The 18,658-nt window shown below is 32.5% G+C and overlaps 1 protein-coding gene and 1 non-coding gene across 2 annotated transcripts; one reads left to right on the top strand and one right to left on the bottom strand.

Moving 5' to 3' along the window:
- Positions 1 to 1,937: 1,937 nt before the first annotated feature.
- Positions 1,938 to 18,374, bottom strand: LOC106672220 (E3 ubiquitin-protein ligase KCMF1-like). Its single transcript, XM_014403469.2, has 8 exons — positions 18,082 to 18,374; positions 12,013 to 12,180; positions 11,791 to 11,930; positions 11,607 to 11,723; positions 11,290 to 11,393; positions 10,191 to 10,356; positions 7,227 to 7,387; positions 1,938 to 6,651 (listed from the first exon to the last, which is right to left on the bottom strand). Exons 1-8 carry the CDS (start codon positions 18,095 to 18,097, stop codon positions 6,303 to 6,305), a joined length of 1,221 nt encoding a protein of 406 aa, XP_014258955.1. The 5' UTR covers positions 18,098 to 18,374; the 3' UTR covers positions 1,938 to 6,302.
- Trnav-aac lies at positions 10,578 to 10,650 on the top strand. The gene has a single exon. It is a non-coding gene; the product is annotated as a tRNA-Val (tRNA).
- Positions 18,375 to 18,658: the final 284 nt, after the last annotated feature.

Raw genomic sequence — 18,658 nt, 5'->3', positions numbered from 1 at the left:
AGGGATGTGGAGAAAAGTTGACTAAAGCAATTTACTTAATTTATTTTTAAATATGTATATTAAAACTCTAAGTTTATAAATGTTCAGAATTCTTTCAATTAATTAAGGTTTTTAGTTGAGATAAAAAGTCAGTGTCACGAGTGGGATTCGAACCCACGATCTTCGGCTAGATACGCCGCTACTCTACCACTTGAGCTTGTGACCTTGATCCGCTCGGACACTAACTTCCCATCTCAACCCCACCTTTTGAATTTTCCCTCCTTTTTGCCATGAGCTTCCTCCTGATCCTTGAAATGGGAGTTAGTGTCCAAGTGGATCAAGGTCACAATAGCTCAAGTGGTAAAGTAGCGGTGTATCTAGCTGAAGGTCGTGGGTTCAAATCCCGCTCGTGACACTGACTTTTTTATCTCAACTAAAAACCTTAATCAATTGAAAGATATTAATTGGTCAAGCAGACCACGAAAACTAGTAAATTTAAGAAGTGTTTAGAATATTAAGGTTGCTGAAGACTTAAGACGTATAGGAAGAAATATGATCTCATGGTTTAAGATCATAACAGTATCTAATACAAGAATTTGTGGATAAGCAATTTGAAAGTGATGAGCAGATTGAGATTATAAGAAAAGTGAAAAAATAGCACTATAGTAAGAGAATAAATTATTAGAGATTTAATAAGGAAAACTTGTTTTCTGTAGAGTGAAAAAGCTAAGGCATCAGAGAATGGAGGCTTGAGTAGACTTTTAAATAATAGAGCTCACATGGTCATGCCTTGTAAGCTTAGAGTTAAAAATAATGCCGAGAGCTTTAACTTAAGGACAAAAATTAATATAGGGGAGCCAAAAATTTGAGTTCTCAGGACATAATTGTCTTTCTGGAATAATTCGCTGGTTCTATAAAAATTGTTTGACTATAAATGTTTTGAAAACTATCTAATGTATTTCCATTGGGGCTCTAAAAAATTCTGCTCTTCTCTACAATATTAATAATGACATTGTTTAATATGTCAATTATATTAAAGACATAGGAGTCACGTTTCAGTACAATATGTCCTATTCACTAGATATTTCATCGATAGTAAATTAATCGTTTAAGTTGTTAGGCTTCATATCTTACAATACTCATAATTTCAGTAATATTAATGCCTTTAAACAAATTTATTGCTCCTTTGACTGTACTCTGTTCTCATCTTGAATCCTCTTCTGTCTGGTCTCCTTATCTTCTGTCAGACATTTTTTTTTAGAACAAAAAAAGCTGCTCTACCACTTGAGCTATCGTGACCTTGATCCACTCAGCCACAAACTTCCCCCCATCTCAACCCCACCTTTTTAATTTTTCCTCCTTTTTGCTATTTTTCAAATGTCGTGTAATCAGATTGGATTCTCGGCGACAAATGAAATGGCCACGGAGAGCTTTAGTGAAGTATACTTCATTTTAACTTATTAAATTCACTCGTTTTCGTGGTCCGCTTGACCAATTAATATCTTTCAATTAATTAAGGTTTTTAGTTGAGATAAAAGTCATTGTCACGAGCGGGATTCGAACCCACGATCTTCGGGTAGATACGCTGCTGCTCTACCACTTGAGCTATCGTGACCTCGATCCACTCAGAAAATGGAAAATTGAAATATGGCAAAAAGGAGGAAAAATTCAAAAGGTGGGGTTGAGATGGGAAGTTTGTGTCCGAGTGGATAAGGTCACGATAGCTCAAGTGGTAGAGCAGCGGCGTATCCCAAAGATCGTGGGTCAAATCCCGCTTGTGACACTGACTTTTTATCTCAACTAAAAACCTTAATTAATTGAAAGATACATATTGGTCAAGCAGACCACAGAAACTGGTGAATATAATCAGAACAGGTTAATAGGGTAGGATATTAGGAAACAAATGATTTTCCTTAATTCAAAAATGTACATATATTTTAAATAAATTAACCAATCGATGCATTGCAATATATAATTAAAAAAACAAAAACAATAAAATATATAACTGCAATACATTTAATAGTATTTACTCCAACAGCATATCCTCATTCGCTACATATTTTCAAATAATTTGTATTGGGTTTCACACTACAATACATATTTCAAAATAAAATACATTGTGAAAATATTGTTCAAATCAATGATTGCATGTTTCCCTCTTCTTTTTGCTCACTTATTAGCACCATCTATCAAAAAGATGTAACTATTTATTTAAATATATAACTTTTATGAAGCACATTCATGCTAAGCTCTCAAGTCAATTTACAGTAAAAAGCAATGAAGCTTTTATACATTCTGTATACTTCACTGCATTCGAACGGAGGAAAAGCAAGTACAAAATAAATACAGCAACTGTGCTTCTGTTAAATTTTAATCATAAAAATATCTTGTTATAATAAAATTGAAACAATTTTAGACCCTTCCTTATTAACTTAATAAAACAATACCATTCATCTAAATAAATACATTTAGTTTGTTTTGTAGGCTTTAAAACATGATTTTAAATAGTTCACTTAAATATCATTATTATAGCGTCTTCGGTTAAATCAATTCTTAAACATTTAGAGAATATCACAGTTCAAACCTTCTCACTCTTAACATTCAAGGGAAAGAAGTCCGATTTATAACTGTTAGCAGATGTGCCACTTGCTAACTGATTTGTAATAGTAATTTATCAAATTTAAAATAATATTTGGTTTTGATTACATCTAAGCTGGAAAACATTATATAAGAAATTTAACTTATATTTTTTTAAAAATAAATTAGACAACCTGTGCAAAAAAATCAACCCATAAAATCATAACTATAATATTTTACCTCAGATTTTATTTCCACGAATATATGAAATCCAAGTCTAGACAAATGCCAAATAATAGGAAAGTTAACACTAACGAATTTCAGAACAAATGAACGGAAATTCATAAATTACATTACATTCTAATTATTTCTCAGATGTAGAACAGATATTATGAGGATTGACCAAGTGAAGAGAACCCACTCGGCATTTCACTCAACTCTACAAGGGTAATGTGTGAAAGGGGTTTGGAGTAAATCAAGCCGTCGATCTATAAACTGATCCATCCGTAATAACTGTTAAATAGCCAGTTTCATAAATCAATAGGTTTATTTTCCAAGTTTCACACGATTGAACATTTAAAAAATATTCCTCATTAACTGTATTCCTATATGTAACCATTTACACAATAGTTCAGCCACTCTTTATTTATATCGACATTACCCGCAGGAAACTAAAACATTAGTTCTTAGCTCTGAGACACCATAGATAAAAAATTTTGTTCACTAAAATTAACATAAATTATGAAATGGTTTAAAAATAAATATTTATTCAAACAGTTTGTAATGCAATGTATTATCTACTTTATGCTTCAAAATAAAATGCTATGCTACAAGTCAATAACGTATAATATTAATTTAACGTTTTAATTAATTTGGTACTGGAACCTTAAAAATAAAAAAGCTAGATTAACCCTTTCACGACGGTGAGCATGTTATCATGCTCAGTGAAGTACTGAGACTCATCCCTACCTCTAGTAATGTTCTGCGAGTGTGATATCACACCCTCGTCTTCAACTCTTTAAGACTTAAATTCAAAGAAGCAGAGTGTAGCTTAAAATTGTGAAAAACGAAGTTGTGTTTTCTAAATTTCCCACTCTCGCTAGTGCTAAAAATAATAATTTAAAACAGCACACTGCTTCTATGAATCTAAAAGTAAAGAGAGTAGAAAACAATACCACGTGTACTGGTAGGGATGAGCGCAATATCACCCTCTTGGTACCACAATTTGGAAACGAAGAGTGCTGACTGTCCTGGAAAGGTTAATAAATGCTGCAAAGGGTCTCTGTATAAAAAGGCTCGGGGGAAAAATGAAACATAAAAAATACGTTTTAGTCGAAAAATTCATTGAATGCTCTATTCTAAAGTATAGTTTATAGAATTTAAAACAAGTATATGTACAAGTTATGTAACATTAAAAATACATAAAATGTCAAGTATTATAAAAATTAGGTTCAGGAAAAAACCCAATGGGGGAAGGGTTGAATCACTTACCCTCATGTTAGGCCAATTGTTAAGAAGACAAATTCATCTCAGGGTTTATAATTTTTTAACAATAAATTAAGACAAAAATTAATAATAAAAAATTTCATTTCTCGAGATTTCTGTATGATCAATTTCCAAGCTTATTTTAACTATACTTCGTCTTCCAGCCAATGTTTCAGCTAATAACAGTCAACACCAAGATAAGTTCTGACCTTTAACATATGTTAAATTGCACAATACGCAGGTTATCTGCAATCAGTCCGCCGGAGTCAAAAACATGAACCTTTTCAGTTTAATAATTAAAAGTCTATGGTTAAAACGGGAATTTTTCTCAGTATAATTAATAATACAACCGGGTATACATTTAGTAGGTTATAAGTTATCTTCATGAAGGGAATTATTATTTGAGTTGAAAACAAAATTTTCGTTTCAGGTTAATTTTTAATTTCAGTATATCGTAATTTAATAAATGTCAACTAATCAAGTTTTACCTGTCTACTTAAAAATTACAGAATTACAATCTCATTATTGTATTCTAATCGAATTTCAAAATATTTTCTCTGTATTGCACGATACCTAAGTTATAGAATTTTAAAAGTTCAATAATCAAACAGTTAATGAGGTAACTTTCAAGTGATTCAATATGGATTATATTCTCAATGCAAAGTCACATGTCAGAGTCTGTCAAAAAAAATTTTTTCCGACACTTTTTGATCTGTAGTTTATAGCAACAAGTGATATCTTGGCTATAAATTATTAACAATAAGGGTGTCCGAACTATTCTTAATGAGAGAACAAAAATGTTATTAACAATTCCGCTTAATGCTGCTACTTTTAATGTTTACATAATTGGTTATTGTGCTCCTAGGTTCAATTTACACTACAATCTTTGTTTTTACTGTTTTGTAAAAGAAGCCTAGTATATAATTACAATGAAAACTTTTTTTCAACCACTGAACTGTGAATATATAATTTACTGAAAGGAATATATTATTAGAATAACTAATAGGAAAAGTGAAACGAGTAAAATGAGTAAGGGGAAGGGCTAGAATGGAAAAACTGTCTGATTTAATCGGGAAACAGAAAATTAAAAGAAAAAGAAATTGCTGATAATCTCTAGGTCCAACATGCAAACTTGACAATAAAACAAATAAAAGATATAAAACCTATATGACACTATTTTAAATATTCAATTTCCTAGCTTTAGGGAAATATGTTTCAACATTTTTCAAAAATATTTTAAACAATTGTGTCCATAAACACAAAATTTATATAGCAAATCTGAGCTTGTAAATATGACACTAGATTTGGTCATTGTCGATCATTTTGGCCTATACTCGCTGGGTTGGGTCAGACATAATTTTAAATTTTGCCATCTTCAATTTTTTTTTCTAAATCTGGTATTTCTGAACAAAATTCTGAACGCGTCTGACAGACCGAAATGATCGGGGGTAACAACCAAATTGCAGGTTCATCAGCCTTCAGGCCAGAGGAGGAAATCTCGCTTAACTTTCTTTTTATAATGGTATTTTCATTGACTTTCACACATGTCCTGCAAGTAGCACTTTGCTCCTAAGCACTAATATCCATGTCAGTCCCTTGAAGAGCATTATAATAAAGTTTTACTGTATATTCTCAATTTTTCCAGATGGAAATTAGAAAAGAAAGACAAAAGAACGGACAGACAACTGCATGGCAACCCAAGCATACGCAATTAATACAGAGAATGTAAAATGAAAGATGGCCGTTAAAGAGGAAATTATTCAAATTTTGACTTCTGGTGCACTCAAATTTAATTTTGTGCCCTATCAAATTATAAACAAGTACATAACTTGAAGTTTAAAAATAATATAAATAAATAAATAAATTTATATAATTTTAACTATGGATGTAACAGTTAAAGGTTGAAGGGATGTAGAGTATTTAAAAAAAAAAAAAATTGTTCACAACACAAAATACACTTCAACCCTTTTGCTTTCTAAGTGTTGATATAAATATTTCAATGTAATTTCAGTGTATGTAGGTTTATGTGTATAAAATCCTAATGGTATATTAACACACATACATACCTACACATTCGCTAGACCACAGAAAATAACATGCACACATACATATTCACAAATAAATTTAATGTATTTTTATGTTTTTTCTTCAATGTTTTCAAATAGTATGCAATAGAGTTATCACATTAAGGCGAATCCTTCCTTCTTTCCCTCCCGTAAGAGATTGAGTAGAATCTACTCGAGACTAGAAATTGAACAGTGCTAATGTCCAGGGGGTATTGCATCCGTTTGTTTAATTTTATGTCTTGGAGAGGCCGGAATCTGAGGTGTAGAATGAACTGATCCAACTTGCACATTAGCACGCTGAGTAGGTCGGGATGATGGGACTGCTAAAGATGTAACTATCGTATCCTCCTTAACACTAGTCTCTGCAAGTTTTCCACTTAAATCTTCTACTAATGAAGGTAAATTTGTCGCCTTGCATTTTTCAATGTCAAAGGGGGTCTCGGTTAATGTTGATAACATCAAATGTTGAGTAAAAAGGCTCCTTGCTGCCCGTTCCTCCTCTAAAACCTCGCATTCTTCTTCAGTTAAGTTGTTTTCTAAATATCTGTAAAATGAACTCCTTTAATCTAAATGTGGAGACCTTATAATATTATGTATGACATCAGAGAAAAACTACTCAACATAAATACAGTAAAACCTCCGTTATCTGAGGTAAGACGGGGAGTGGGGTCCATGGAAAATTTAAAAATCCCAGACAATGGAATTTCTCTTTTTAATGCGTTAATTGAAAAGTGCATTGTTAACTTTTTTTTATATCAAAGAAATTCCAAAAGGTCAAATCGAAAGTGGAAAAATGGCCTTCACAGTAACAATGTCAAAGCAAATAATAAAGGCCTGTGACACCGATTCGATTCCTCAAAGAACCCCACCCAAAACCTCAAAGTACAAGCTTCTAAAAGTGGTTTTTTTCTTTCTTCCTGACAACCACAATGAATGTATCCAATGTAGACAGAATGGGAGTTTCATAGGAATAAAACAAAAGACAGCGTTCTTCGAATCAGAAGTGACTTATTGCTGTGTAAAATATATACCTGTATACATAGACTCTGGATAACGAAGATTTTACTGTAAATATTTTAGAAATTCAGACAAACTAATAATATAACCTTTACAAATTACCTTGTAAGTAATAAATGGGAAGGGTGGTTTTGCGACGAGTTTTCTTGAGACAATATAGAAGATGTACTAAGACCAACCCCAGGAGAATTACCGACAGGTACCAAAACTTGTTGCGACCCTGTGGGCCGCCTTGGCATCCTTTCTATTTGTTGACGTGCAGCCTTAAAAAAATATAATTCAAAGTAGTAATGAATACTGAAAAAATTCGAATACAATTTAATTATTTATTTTTTCACATATAATTAAAATATTTTAATTTTGATTACAAATGACAAATTAAAAATGTATTATCTTGTATAATTGCTAAAATAAATTTTTACCCATGTTGAAAATTTATTTAGTCAATATTTTGCTCATTAAGCTGTCAGTTTCCATTTGTCTTGGTCAGAATATCCTCAAAGTTTTAATCAGTCATCATTGTGCTATCATCAGTGGAGAGTTTTGTGTGTTATTTTATTTAGTCAACTGTGTATGTTTGTGAAATGTTAAAGGGGTAATAATTTATATTAATATTATATAAAATATTTTATCTTATTATTGGCTTATAAATTTTAACTGTGGCAAATTAAATTTTATCTGACTTTTTTGTTTTACTTTTTTTTTCAAAATATGCTTTTCCTGCCTTTGTTGTGCATGTATTTCAATATATTATTACGGATAGGATTTAGTCTTAATAAAAATAAGATTGAGACGTATTGAACAGGGTTTATAGTTTATCCGTAATAAAAAAAAATAAAAACAATCAAGTGTAATTAACACAAACAATTATATTTACTGAATACAGCCCAATTGTTTTAGCCAAAATTTTCGTCTAAAAAATATTTTAAAAAAAGATCTTTAATTTCTTTTTTCTTCAATGAATAATTTATTCTACTTATATCACAGTGATTAGGAAGCGAAATCAATTTTAGTTGTCAATTTGAATCTTTCCACACAGGGGTTTCTTACAAATGATTCTAAATCAAACTTCATTTTTGCAAGAATTAATATGAAGTTGTACAATAATTGTTATTACAATGTAATTAAATTTTTTTTTAAATAATAAAACAAAAGTTATTTTACCTTGTTTTGTTTACCACAGCTGATTAATTGTACCAATATTGCTTCAAACAGAGTTCATTTTTCTCTTTACAGCACCTGATTTCACAAAACAAAACTTACAAATCACTAGTGTTGCCGATGTTGAACCGAACTAAGTACCGATTAGAATTCATAAATTAAACCTAACATTTTCTAATTCAGACCAACAAGATCTGCCAATATTTTTAATCCAACAACAATGTATATTTCAAAATTTCAATTCCGGACAGACCCCCAATTTATTACGAATAGGATTTGGTCTTGATGTTAAAATTAGAACGAGACATATTGAATGGGGTTTATAATATATCCGTAATAAAAGAATTAAAAACACTTTTCAAGTGTTAATTAATACAATCAAACAATTATATTTACTGAATACAACCCCACAAGCATATTAGCAAAATTATGATACATCTCAAAATTACAATATTTATAAGAGAATAATCTCACCAACCTTGCTGTACGGAACACGGCTAACAATGACTAAATCTACCTAATGCCCAGCTGGTGCAAAGCCATCTTAATGTCCACAGCCAACTTAATTATTATTAATTAATATTAACAAATTGTAACTATATGTACATTTTAAGCACCCTTTAAAGTCTGTAAATAGAAATTTTAATAGCAAACAATAAAAGTATATTTTTGGGCTTAGTCATCCAGCAATTTTTCTCTTCGGTGCCCTGTAGTTCTACTCAAAAATTCATTACTCTTCTGGATTTTATTCAAATTATTAGACGTTATTAGAATTGTTTCTACTTTCAGCCTATATCAAAACAAGGATTGGATTGTATGCCATTATAATTGTGAAAAATTAAGGATGAAATCAACATAACTCCTCCCCAGATGTTTTATTTTATTTATCCAGTTTCCATTTTTTAAGGATTCAACAGCTGTGCCATTGCGTGTAGTTTATAGTGTTCTAAACCTCTGTAAAAAAATTCCTACAGATCAGTGGAGCCGTTTCAAAGTTATCACCATTTTTAGGATTTTCAATAAAAATGAAAAGCAAAAATCTTGAAAATAAAATAAAATGTTTTTCCTCAGTTTTTTGAATTGTAAAAAACCAAATATCAACTTTGTTTTGACCAGGACTTGGGCTATGCTAAGTCCGTCATTGGCCAAAGTATCTGCCTGGGTGAAATTAAACTCTACTCTCTTTTTTTAATCAAAATTTATTGTTTCATCAAAATAAAAAAAACAAGTAAAACAAAAAGAAAATTAACTCACTCAACAAGTTGGCCTGGAAAGGATGAAATTGAATTTATTTTCTTTATTTTTAATCTAAAGACTGTATAAGGATTAGTAACAGTCTATAAAGGTATAATTAGTAATGTTGTGTTTATGTTTTAAGTCAACTATTAATATTCATACCTAGTTACTATGTAAAATAAATGTCTTTTTTTTTGCCTGTGAGTGTATATCTGGTTTCATTTAATAAAATCTTACATATTATTTTCTTATTCTACTTAAAACACAAATAGATCTTAAAAATTCATGCACAATAAAGATAGAAAACTATATTTCAAAACATTATGTAAATTACCCAAAAACTGAGGGGGCAATTGCCGAAAATGTGCAACTTTTTAATGAGGGTATTTGACTACGATTGTATTAAAAAATAAAAAATCGAATCCGGGGCCTTTACCTTACGATGAACGCTGTGTCAATGCCTAAACCGTTGAAGTCATTGAAGCCCCCCCCCCCAAATCTAAAGTCTTATTTAAGTTTTTCTTGTTGTTCCAGTCAATGTATGTGGGTTTCAATTCCTGCTATTACTTTTAGATCTTCCTCATGATCTAATTTTGCATCTTAGTAAACATAGCCCAACAGTTTCTAATAATCTATTGTAATTATTTACTGCTTTTTTTAAACACATACCCTAACTTGTTGCCTTTCTAGCTGAAGCTGCATTTGTAAATGTTGCAGTTGTGACGGAGTTGACGTTTGGTTTCTTCGTACTCCTGACAGTTGTGACAATAGCTCCGCAATGGGGTCAACATTATCCCTTGAAGATGGGCTAATTGAAGCTAAAGCACCTGACGAACTATAAAATAATAATCAAATTATTATATAAGTAAACAAAATAATTGAATATGCATAACAAATTGTCTAATAAATAAAGCAGACTTCACTAAAGCTCTCCGTGGCCATTTCATTTGTCGTTGAGAATCCAATCCGATTACACGACATTTGAAAAATGGCAAAAAGGAGGGAATATTCAAAAGGTGGGGTTGAGATGGGAAGTTAGTGTCCGAGTGGATTGAGGTCACGATAGCTCAAGTGGTAGAGCAGCGGCGTAACAAGCCGAAGATCGTGGGTTCGAATCCCGCTCGTGCCATTGACTTTTTTATCTCAACCAAAAACTTTAATTAATTGTAATATATTAATTGGTCAAGCGGACCATGAAATTAGTGAATTGAATACAATGACTAGTGTTGAAAATTGCCAGGTAATTTCAAAATTCACTTTGAGCAAAATAAAATCGTCTTATAAAAACTTTAGTTTGGTCGTTTCTGATAATTTTTATTCTATCATTGCTGTTTTGATCTGTCACTTTTGGATACCTTCAATAGTGGGTTTGTATTATTTGTACATGAATGATAAAACTCACTGACCTCAAGGCCAGTCTGATAGACTACAACAGCAAGAATAGGCAGCTCAGATCTGAAACGATCAAACTACAGACTTTTTTTTACAAGGGTTCGCAACAGCAGAGGTTATATCAACCCTAGGGGTGCCGGTGTTTTTGAAAGAGAGAAAAAAAAAAAAAAAAGAAAAAAAAAGCCCATTTGTAAGTATGTCAGGTTCAAATGCAACGCCGCTGGATTCGAACCCAGGACCTTTACCTTACAGTGATGAGCGCCGTGTCAATACCTAAACCATTGCGGCCACCGATGCCCCAAACTTCAGGTTCGTCATCCATATACAGTAATTAATTTTCACTAAAAAATCTTGTTAAAATAGATCTAATACGCACCTAAAGTGCATATTGGAACGTCTAGCACGAGATGAAATCGAACGTGATGATGGTGCTGGAATAGTTCTACGGACACAAACATTATGGCGATTTTGGGGTTCATCTTAATCATAATTAAGGTAAAATAGTCACTTTATAAAATAATAATAATAAGATTAAATATTTGGCCAATCTAAAATCGGCTCATTTGAAATGAGCTTGAATTGGAACATGGTACACCACAAAGTAAATAATTCAAGTTAAATAATCATTGCATGCTGATAAAATCAAATAATTAAAATATTACACATTTTGTGCAATTTGCAATCAAAGGATATTAAAAAACTTATAAGATCTCTTGAAGCGTTACGATGTTCAAGAGTTAAGTGACCTGCGAAGTCATCCGTCACTAAATTCGGATCTCCTATTGGTACTGCTGCACAAATAGGGCATACCTAAATAAAAATAAAGTGTTATGTAATTTAATTTTAAAAACATTAAATAAATAAATAAATTACTTACTACTTCAAATGACACATCAGCATGTTCGGCTGTGACATGTTCTAATAAAGAGGCTTCAGTGAAACCTAATTTTCCGCAAAATGGACAGGTAAAAGACTGGGGCTGATCGATTGTTAGTGCTTCACCACCAAAGTATAAATCTGAAAAGAAAACTTGTTAGTATTATTTATTGATGGGATCATTTCATGCCTGAACTTGATTTTGATCTATTTAACGACGTACCGTAATCAGTTCGTGTTAGAATGCATTGCATTGGATGGTCGGTAGTATGTCGCGTTGTCGTTGAACCTGCTTCGTAACAAGTGGCGCATAAATCATAATCGTAGCAGATTAGACACTTATATCTCTTCCCTCGAAAATTCCCTTTCAAGCACGAGTCACAGCTCACCCCTGGTAAAATAAATAGAAAAATAAAATTCATTAGTTAGTCCAAATTTATAAATTCCTGCAATTTTCCATTTTAATTTTAACTTTTACAAAAATTAATCTTTAAGGTATTGGTCGAGATAAAAACCTTACTTAAAGATTAATTAATTGAAAAGAATATAATTGGTCAATCGGACCACAAAACCTAATCGATTTTACAAAAATGTTTATACCACTTGTTTGGATCATTGGGGAAAACTATGGGGTTGCCATTTAAACTTTTTTCCATAAAGAGTTTTCAAGAAAAGAGGTTTAGAAAATACACCCTGTATTGATGTAAAACAATTGCTCTTATTTTTATTTTATTTATATATTCAATATTGTTTCCCCCCTCAACAGTATGTCAGCATTTGTAAACTAGTTTCAGATGAGTTGACAAATCTATTCCATTTCTCAATATTTGTTTCTTATTTTTCTCTATTACAGTTATGTATGATTAAAGACAAGAAGCTAGCTTCTGCCGTTTTTCCCATTTTCTTGATGATACATAACTAATATATCTGTTCTTATTGAACCAGCACTGGGTCACTTATAGGGTCCGTCTATAGTCGTGGGTTTTTGATGTTACTGAAATGCACGGCTTTGCGCCATCTTCAGTGAGGAACTATCTGATTTCTGTTCTTTTCAATTCCTTCTTCCAACTCCTTTGTTCTTTCTTTACTTTTAATATCAAGGGTTTGTGTTAAAGTTTTGAACTCATACAGTAGTCAAGATCAGCCTTGTGATTATTTATTACTTTTTGACTTTGTATTTTGGCACTTTTCGTGGTTTTTAGAAGCTTTAATCATACCCCAAAGAATTATAGTCGAAATAGTCACAGACTTCCAATCCACTCCAGACTAATTAGCTTATTTTCTTAATTTACAAACGTCGTGCATTTACGTATAACATTTATCCACGAGTGTAGATGATCCCAGTGCAACATGAGTTCAACAGCTTGCAGACCAACATCCACCATCTACACAACAATTACACATTTCTCAACTTATGTTTATGTCACTGCCATATTATTCTAATTTTTCATGATTAAAAAGTATTGCATTTTGTGGTGGTGAATATCCAATTCTCAAGTATTGTCATGGTACATTATCTCATACCATATCTTCAGTGGTACATCTGTATCTTATCATATAGCCAAATAATAGTATATTAAATTAGTTAAAATTTAAAAGAAAAGTAACATTAATGTGAGGTTAAGTGGAAAGTGCAACTTATGCAAAAGAAAATACCATGTCCAGTGTTACAATACCCGTAACAAGTGCGGGACATCATTGAGGTTTTTGTGCAGTTCAAACCTTGAGGATTTTTTTTAATCATGTTTCTGTGGTGAATCCCTGAGGTTGGTGGCGTTGTTAACTGTTAAATCTAAAAAAAATCCTGAAGGTTCGGAAACACTGGCCTCAAAATGCACATGGTTTGGCAAAGAGATTTGATGTCCATAACATTTCAAAAGAAATGTACTACAATCCACAAAAATGTAAATTTGTAAATCACAATTACGATTAAAGACAAGAAACTAGTCGACATTCAATGCAAGTTTTTTAGTTGAGATAAAAAAGTCACGAGCTGTATTCGAACTCACGACCTTCGGCTAAATATGCCGCTGCTCTAACCACTTGAGGTATCGTGACTTGGATCCACTCGGACACCAACTTCCCATCTCAACTCCACCTTTTGAACTTTTCCTCCTTTTTGCCATTTTTCAAATGTCGTGTAATCTATTTGATTCTCGGCGACAAATGAAATGGCCACGGAGAGCTTTAGTGAAGGTATACTTCATTTTAACTTATTAAATTCCCTAGTTTTCGTGATCTGCTCGAACAATTAATATATTTCTATTAATTAAGGTTTTTAGTTGAGATAAAAAAGTCACAAGCAGGATTCGAACCCACCATTTTTTTATCTCAACTAAAAACCTTAATTAATTGAAAAAATTGGTGAAGCGGACCACGAAAACTAGTAACTCAATGCACTTTTTTTAAAAATAGCATTTCAGTCAGATCCACATTTTAATTTCACTTCTCACCACTGGATCGGTCTACACATACGGTAATCCATGAATTAAACAGCTATTATTCTTTACTTGTGGATACTTTAGAGTATAGACTGGCCTAGTGACAGTTCATCGTAAGTTCACTGACTCAGATCATTACCCACCATCAATTTGAACAATTATATTTCTCTCAGAATATCAGAAGCTAGAGCTATTGGTAATTAAAAAATAAATAAATAAATAAAATAAAAAATACAGGCTGATCATAGCAATCTTTTATTTTTTAAATTCAACATTTTAACACCAACCCTCGATATTAAAGGAAAAAAAAGAAAGGAATTTTGACATAAAAAAATCTAGCATTAATTCTGACAAATATAATACTTCCTGTTCATGTTGATGGTTATTGGACTGAGTCAGTGAACTCATGTTGAATCATCACTGGGTTCACATACACTCGCGGGACATCCATGTATAAAGGAAATAAGCTGGTCTAGAGTGGACTTTGATGTCTGTCTGTGACCATACTGACCATAACACATTGAAGTACGATTCTAGCAACTCAAATTCCAGAAAAGAGCCAAAATGCATGGGCAAAAGTAAGAAATAAATCACAAAGCTGATTTTGTGAGTGTTTTTTGTTATAAGTTTTAACATTTTAATACCAACCTTTGATATTAAAATAAAATAAAAAGGAATGGAACAAAGGCACCAAAAAAATTAACAGCGCTAACTTCTGGCAGAAATATTATTGTTCATGTTGATCATTGTTGGTCTGTTGTTGAACTCATGTAGTTTATGTAGTTCATCTACCCTAGTGGGTATCCATGAATAAAAAAAGTATGCTAGTCTGGTAGGGACTTTGCAATATGTTTGTGATTATATAAACTAAAACTCATTGGAGTATCTTTCAAGCTTCTTAAAACCCCGAAAAGGGCCGAAATACATAGGAAAAGTAATAAACAAATCACTCAGTTGATCTTGGTGAATGTATGTTTTGTTTATTTATTTATTTTTTTTTAATAAGTTCAACATTTTAACACGAACCATGGATGTTAAAATAAAAGAAAAAAAACAAACGTAGAGGAATAAGGAATTTTACTATAGTCAGTCACAAACATATTTCAAAGTCCACACCAGTCAAGCATACTTTTTTTCATGGATACCCACGAGTGTAGACAAACTAAATGATGGTTCGACATGAGTTCAATGACTCTTAGACCAACATCCACCATCAACATGAAAAATATTATATTTCTCACAGAACATTACCATGGTTAATGCAAGATATTTTTTGTTTTCGAGATTCCTTTGTTTTTTCTGTTCTTTTAATGTCAAAGTTTGGAGTTAAAATGTTCAACTTGTAAAAAAACCCTCGCCAAAATCAGCCAAGCGATTTATTTATTACTTTTGCCTATGCATTTTGGATTTTTAGAAGCTAGAATCATACTTCAATGAGTTATAGTCAATATAGTCAGAAAAAAGTCTTCAGAGTGCACTTCAAACTAGCTTATTTCTTTTATACATGGATAGCCTGGGAGTGTAAATTGAACCAGCGACAATTTAACATGAGTGCACCGACAGTGTATTATGAGCTAGACTCATACTCCAGCGAATTATTCTTTATTTGCTGATACCTGCAATTGTAGGCCCAGTTTCGATTCAACAACACGCAGACCGAGTAATATTCGGTTCAAAAAAAAAATCTCGCATTAACCTTGGTACTACTCTGTGAAATATAAATGTGCAAAATGGCGGTGTGTGATGGACTGCAAATCATCGAATCAGCACTTGGCTCATCTGCAATCACGATTATCCACGATTAAAGAAAAGAAGCTAGTCTAGCATGGACTTTGAAGTCTGTGACCATATCGACTATAACTCATTGTTGTATGATTCTAGCTCTAAATATTCTGAGAGAAAAACTATTGTTCATGTTGATAGTCGGTATTGGTCTGCAAGTTGTCGGACTCATGTTGAACTGTCATAGGGTTCATATGCAACACCGACCCTGGAAATTAAAAGAAAATAAACAAAGGAAGAGGAAGAAGGAATTTTGAAAAAAAATCTTGCATTAATCTTGGTAATAATCAGTAAAAAATATAATTGTTCAAGATGACAGTTGGTGATGGTCTGCGAATCATTGAATCAACATTGGGCCCATCTGCAATCATGATTATCCACGAATAAAGAAAATAAGCTAGTCATGTGTGGACTTTGAAGTCTGTGACTATCGACTATAACTCATTGTTGTATGAGTCCAGCACCTATTATTTTGACAGAAATATTATATTTGTTCATATGTTCATCACATATTGTTGATGGTCTGCGAATTGTTGAACTCATGTTGAAATGCCATAGGGTTCATTTACAATATGAACCCTGGATAATAAAAGAAAAGAAAAAACAAAGTAAGAGGAAGAAGGAATTTTGAAAAAAAAAAATCTTGCATTAATGATTATTTGTAGATCGTGAGATGCGGTCTGGTGTGACATAGATTTAGAAAATCATTTTCTTCATCGTGCCAATGTTTCCATCTTTATAGAGATCATCTTCAGGGCCAGGGATTTATAAACATTGTTTAAATCATACAAACACATATAAGATGTGAAAAAATGAATTTATACAATGACAGAAATTTTAGATTTAATCAAACTATTTGTACTCACTCAAAGTGTTTGTTTTCTGAAGTCTAAAATTTTTATCATTGTATAAATTGATTTTTCACATCTTACATGTATTTGTATAATTTAAACAATGTTTATAAACCCCAGGGATCTCAATAATGATCGAAACTTTGGCACGATAAAGAAAATGTTTAAGTAAACCTACGTCACACCAGACCGCATCTCATGGTCTCCAAATAATCATTAATGTCACTAAGCACCACACATTTCTTGCATTAATCTTGGTAATATTCTGAGAGCAATATTTGTTCAAGATGATGGTATGTGATGGTCTGCAATGCAGTGATCCTACGAAGAACCAGTACTTGGTCTGTTCACTCTCAAGTATCCATGAATAGAGAATAGCAGCTTCTTTCATGGATAACCACAAGTGTAGACAGACCCAGTAGGGGCAGTGAAATTAAACTGCGGACTAATTTCTTGTCTTTAATCATGGACAATTAGAATGACAGTGTCATAACAGAAGTTGAGAAATGTAAATAGATGTTTCATTTAAAATAACTTTTAACAATAACAAAACAAAAAAACATGGAAATTATACAATGTTGCAAATTGCCCAAGACTTGATTGTCTGTAAAGAAGTGGTTCAAAGTTTCATCCATTTTCTTAACCATATTTAGTTGGGAGTAATTTAAAACCTGGGGTTGACCCAAGCCTTAAACTCTTTGTCCCGAAATACGAAAACCATTTAGCATAAATTTAGATGAGATTTAACATTTGATTATGGTCGGGGGGGAGAGGAAAAGTTGTTTCTATAAGTGTCACACGAAAAAAAAGGTGTTAAATTGGACTGGTCTATTTTAAAAATTTAATTTATTATATAACTAGCTGCGTGTTATGGTAAAAGTCGTAATGCGATTTCGAAAATAAATCGGCCGTCAGAATTTTTTTTAAAGTTGTAAACGAAGCCTTCAACTTAGCAAAATAGAGCCGAATCTGCTTATTCCGAAGTACAGAGAGAAAAAGGAGGATTTTTTTTAAAGGATTGTTTTGTAAAATAATAATAAAGGAATAAATTGATATATTGCGATGAAAAGATTTTACGCGACGGGAGGCCAGTCTGGGCGAAGGGCTTTTTTGTTGCGGGGGGAAGAAAAAAAGGGCTTTTTATTCTTGAACGAAGGGCCGACGAATTTAATCTTCGGCCAGGTTCTAAAAATATAAACAAATTCCCTTGCGTCTTACCTTCGTGACGTGACATCGTTCAACGAAAGCGGCCGACGGACGGGGCTGGCGATTTGTTGGAGAGGCGGCAGCGACTTGGGAACGTGTTTCGAGCCTGAATTTCGAGACCCGGCGAATCGCGTCGACCGACTTGGAACACCCGACGTTGAAGATTTGCCGACGTTTCGAAATCAAACTACATCGCCTCTGGGGTGGGAAACGAAACGGAAATCGAACTGGCTAACGATGACACCAGATGACCATAGTCGTGAATCGGCCACTCGCCGTCGCCTTCGCCTCACCCAGGGCACTCGCAGTGTTGACTCATCGACAGATTTTCTTCCATTCTCTTTTCTTCTTTTTTTATATTATTTGTACAATTATTTCGACACGGTTTTACGTTTTATAATTACTTACAGTCCTCTCTCTTGAACGGTTTTGTTAAAAAAATCAGTTTTATCCTCTGACAAAAAGGGCGCCCTTCCGCTCGACGGTTTGACCGAGCAAGAAATGACCCAAATTACAAGTTTATTTAACTGAAAAAATCCTAATTACAAAAAAAATATATATAATTACTATATAAACAGCCATTATAATT

Source organism: Cimex lectularius, unplaced genomic scaffold (genome assembly GCF_000648675.2).
Source record: "Cimex lectularius strain Harlan isolate CLEC.00 unplaced genomic scaffold, Clec_2.1 scaffold159, whole genome shotgun sequence".
Classification (NCBI taxonomy): domain Eukaryota; kingdom Metazoa; phylum Arthropoda; class Insecta; order Hemiptera; family Cimicidae; genus Cimex; species Cimex lectularius.
Note: the sequence above shows the minus strand (reverse complement) of the source record. Positions and strands in the feature narration are given on the sequence as shown.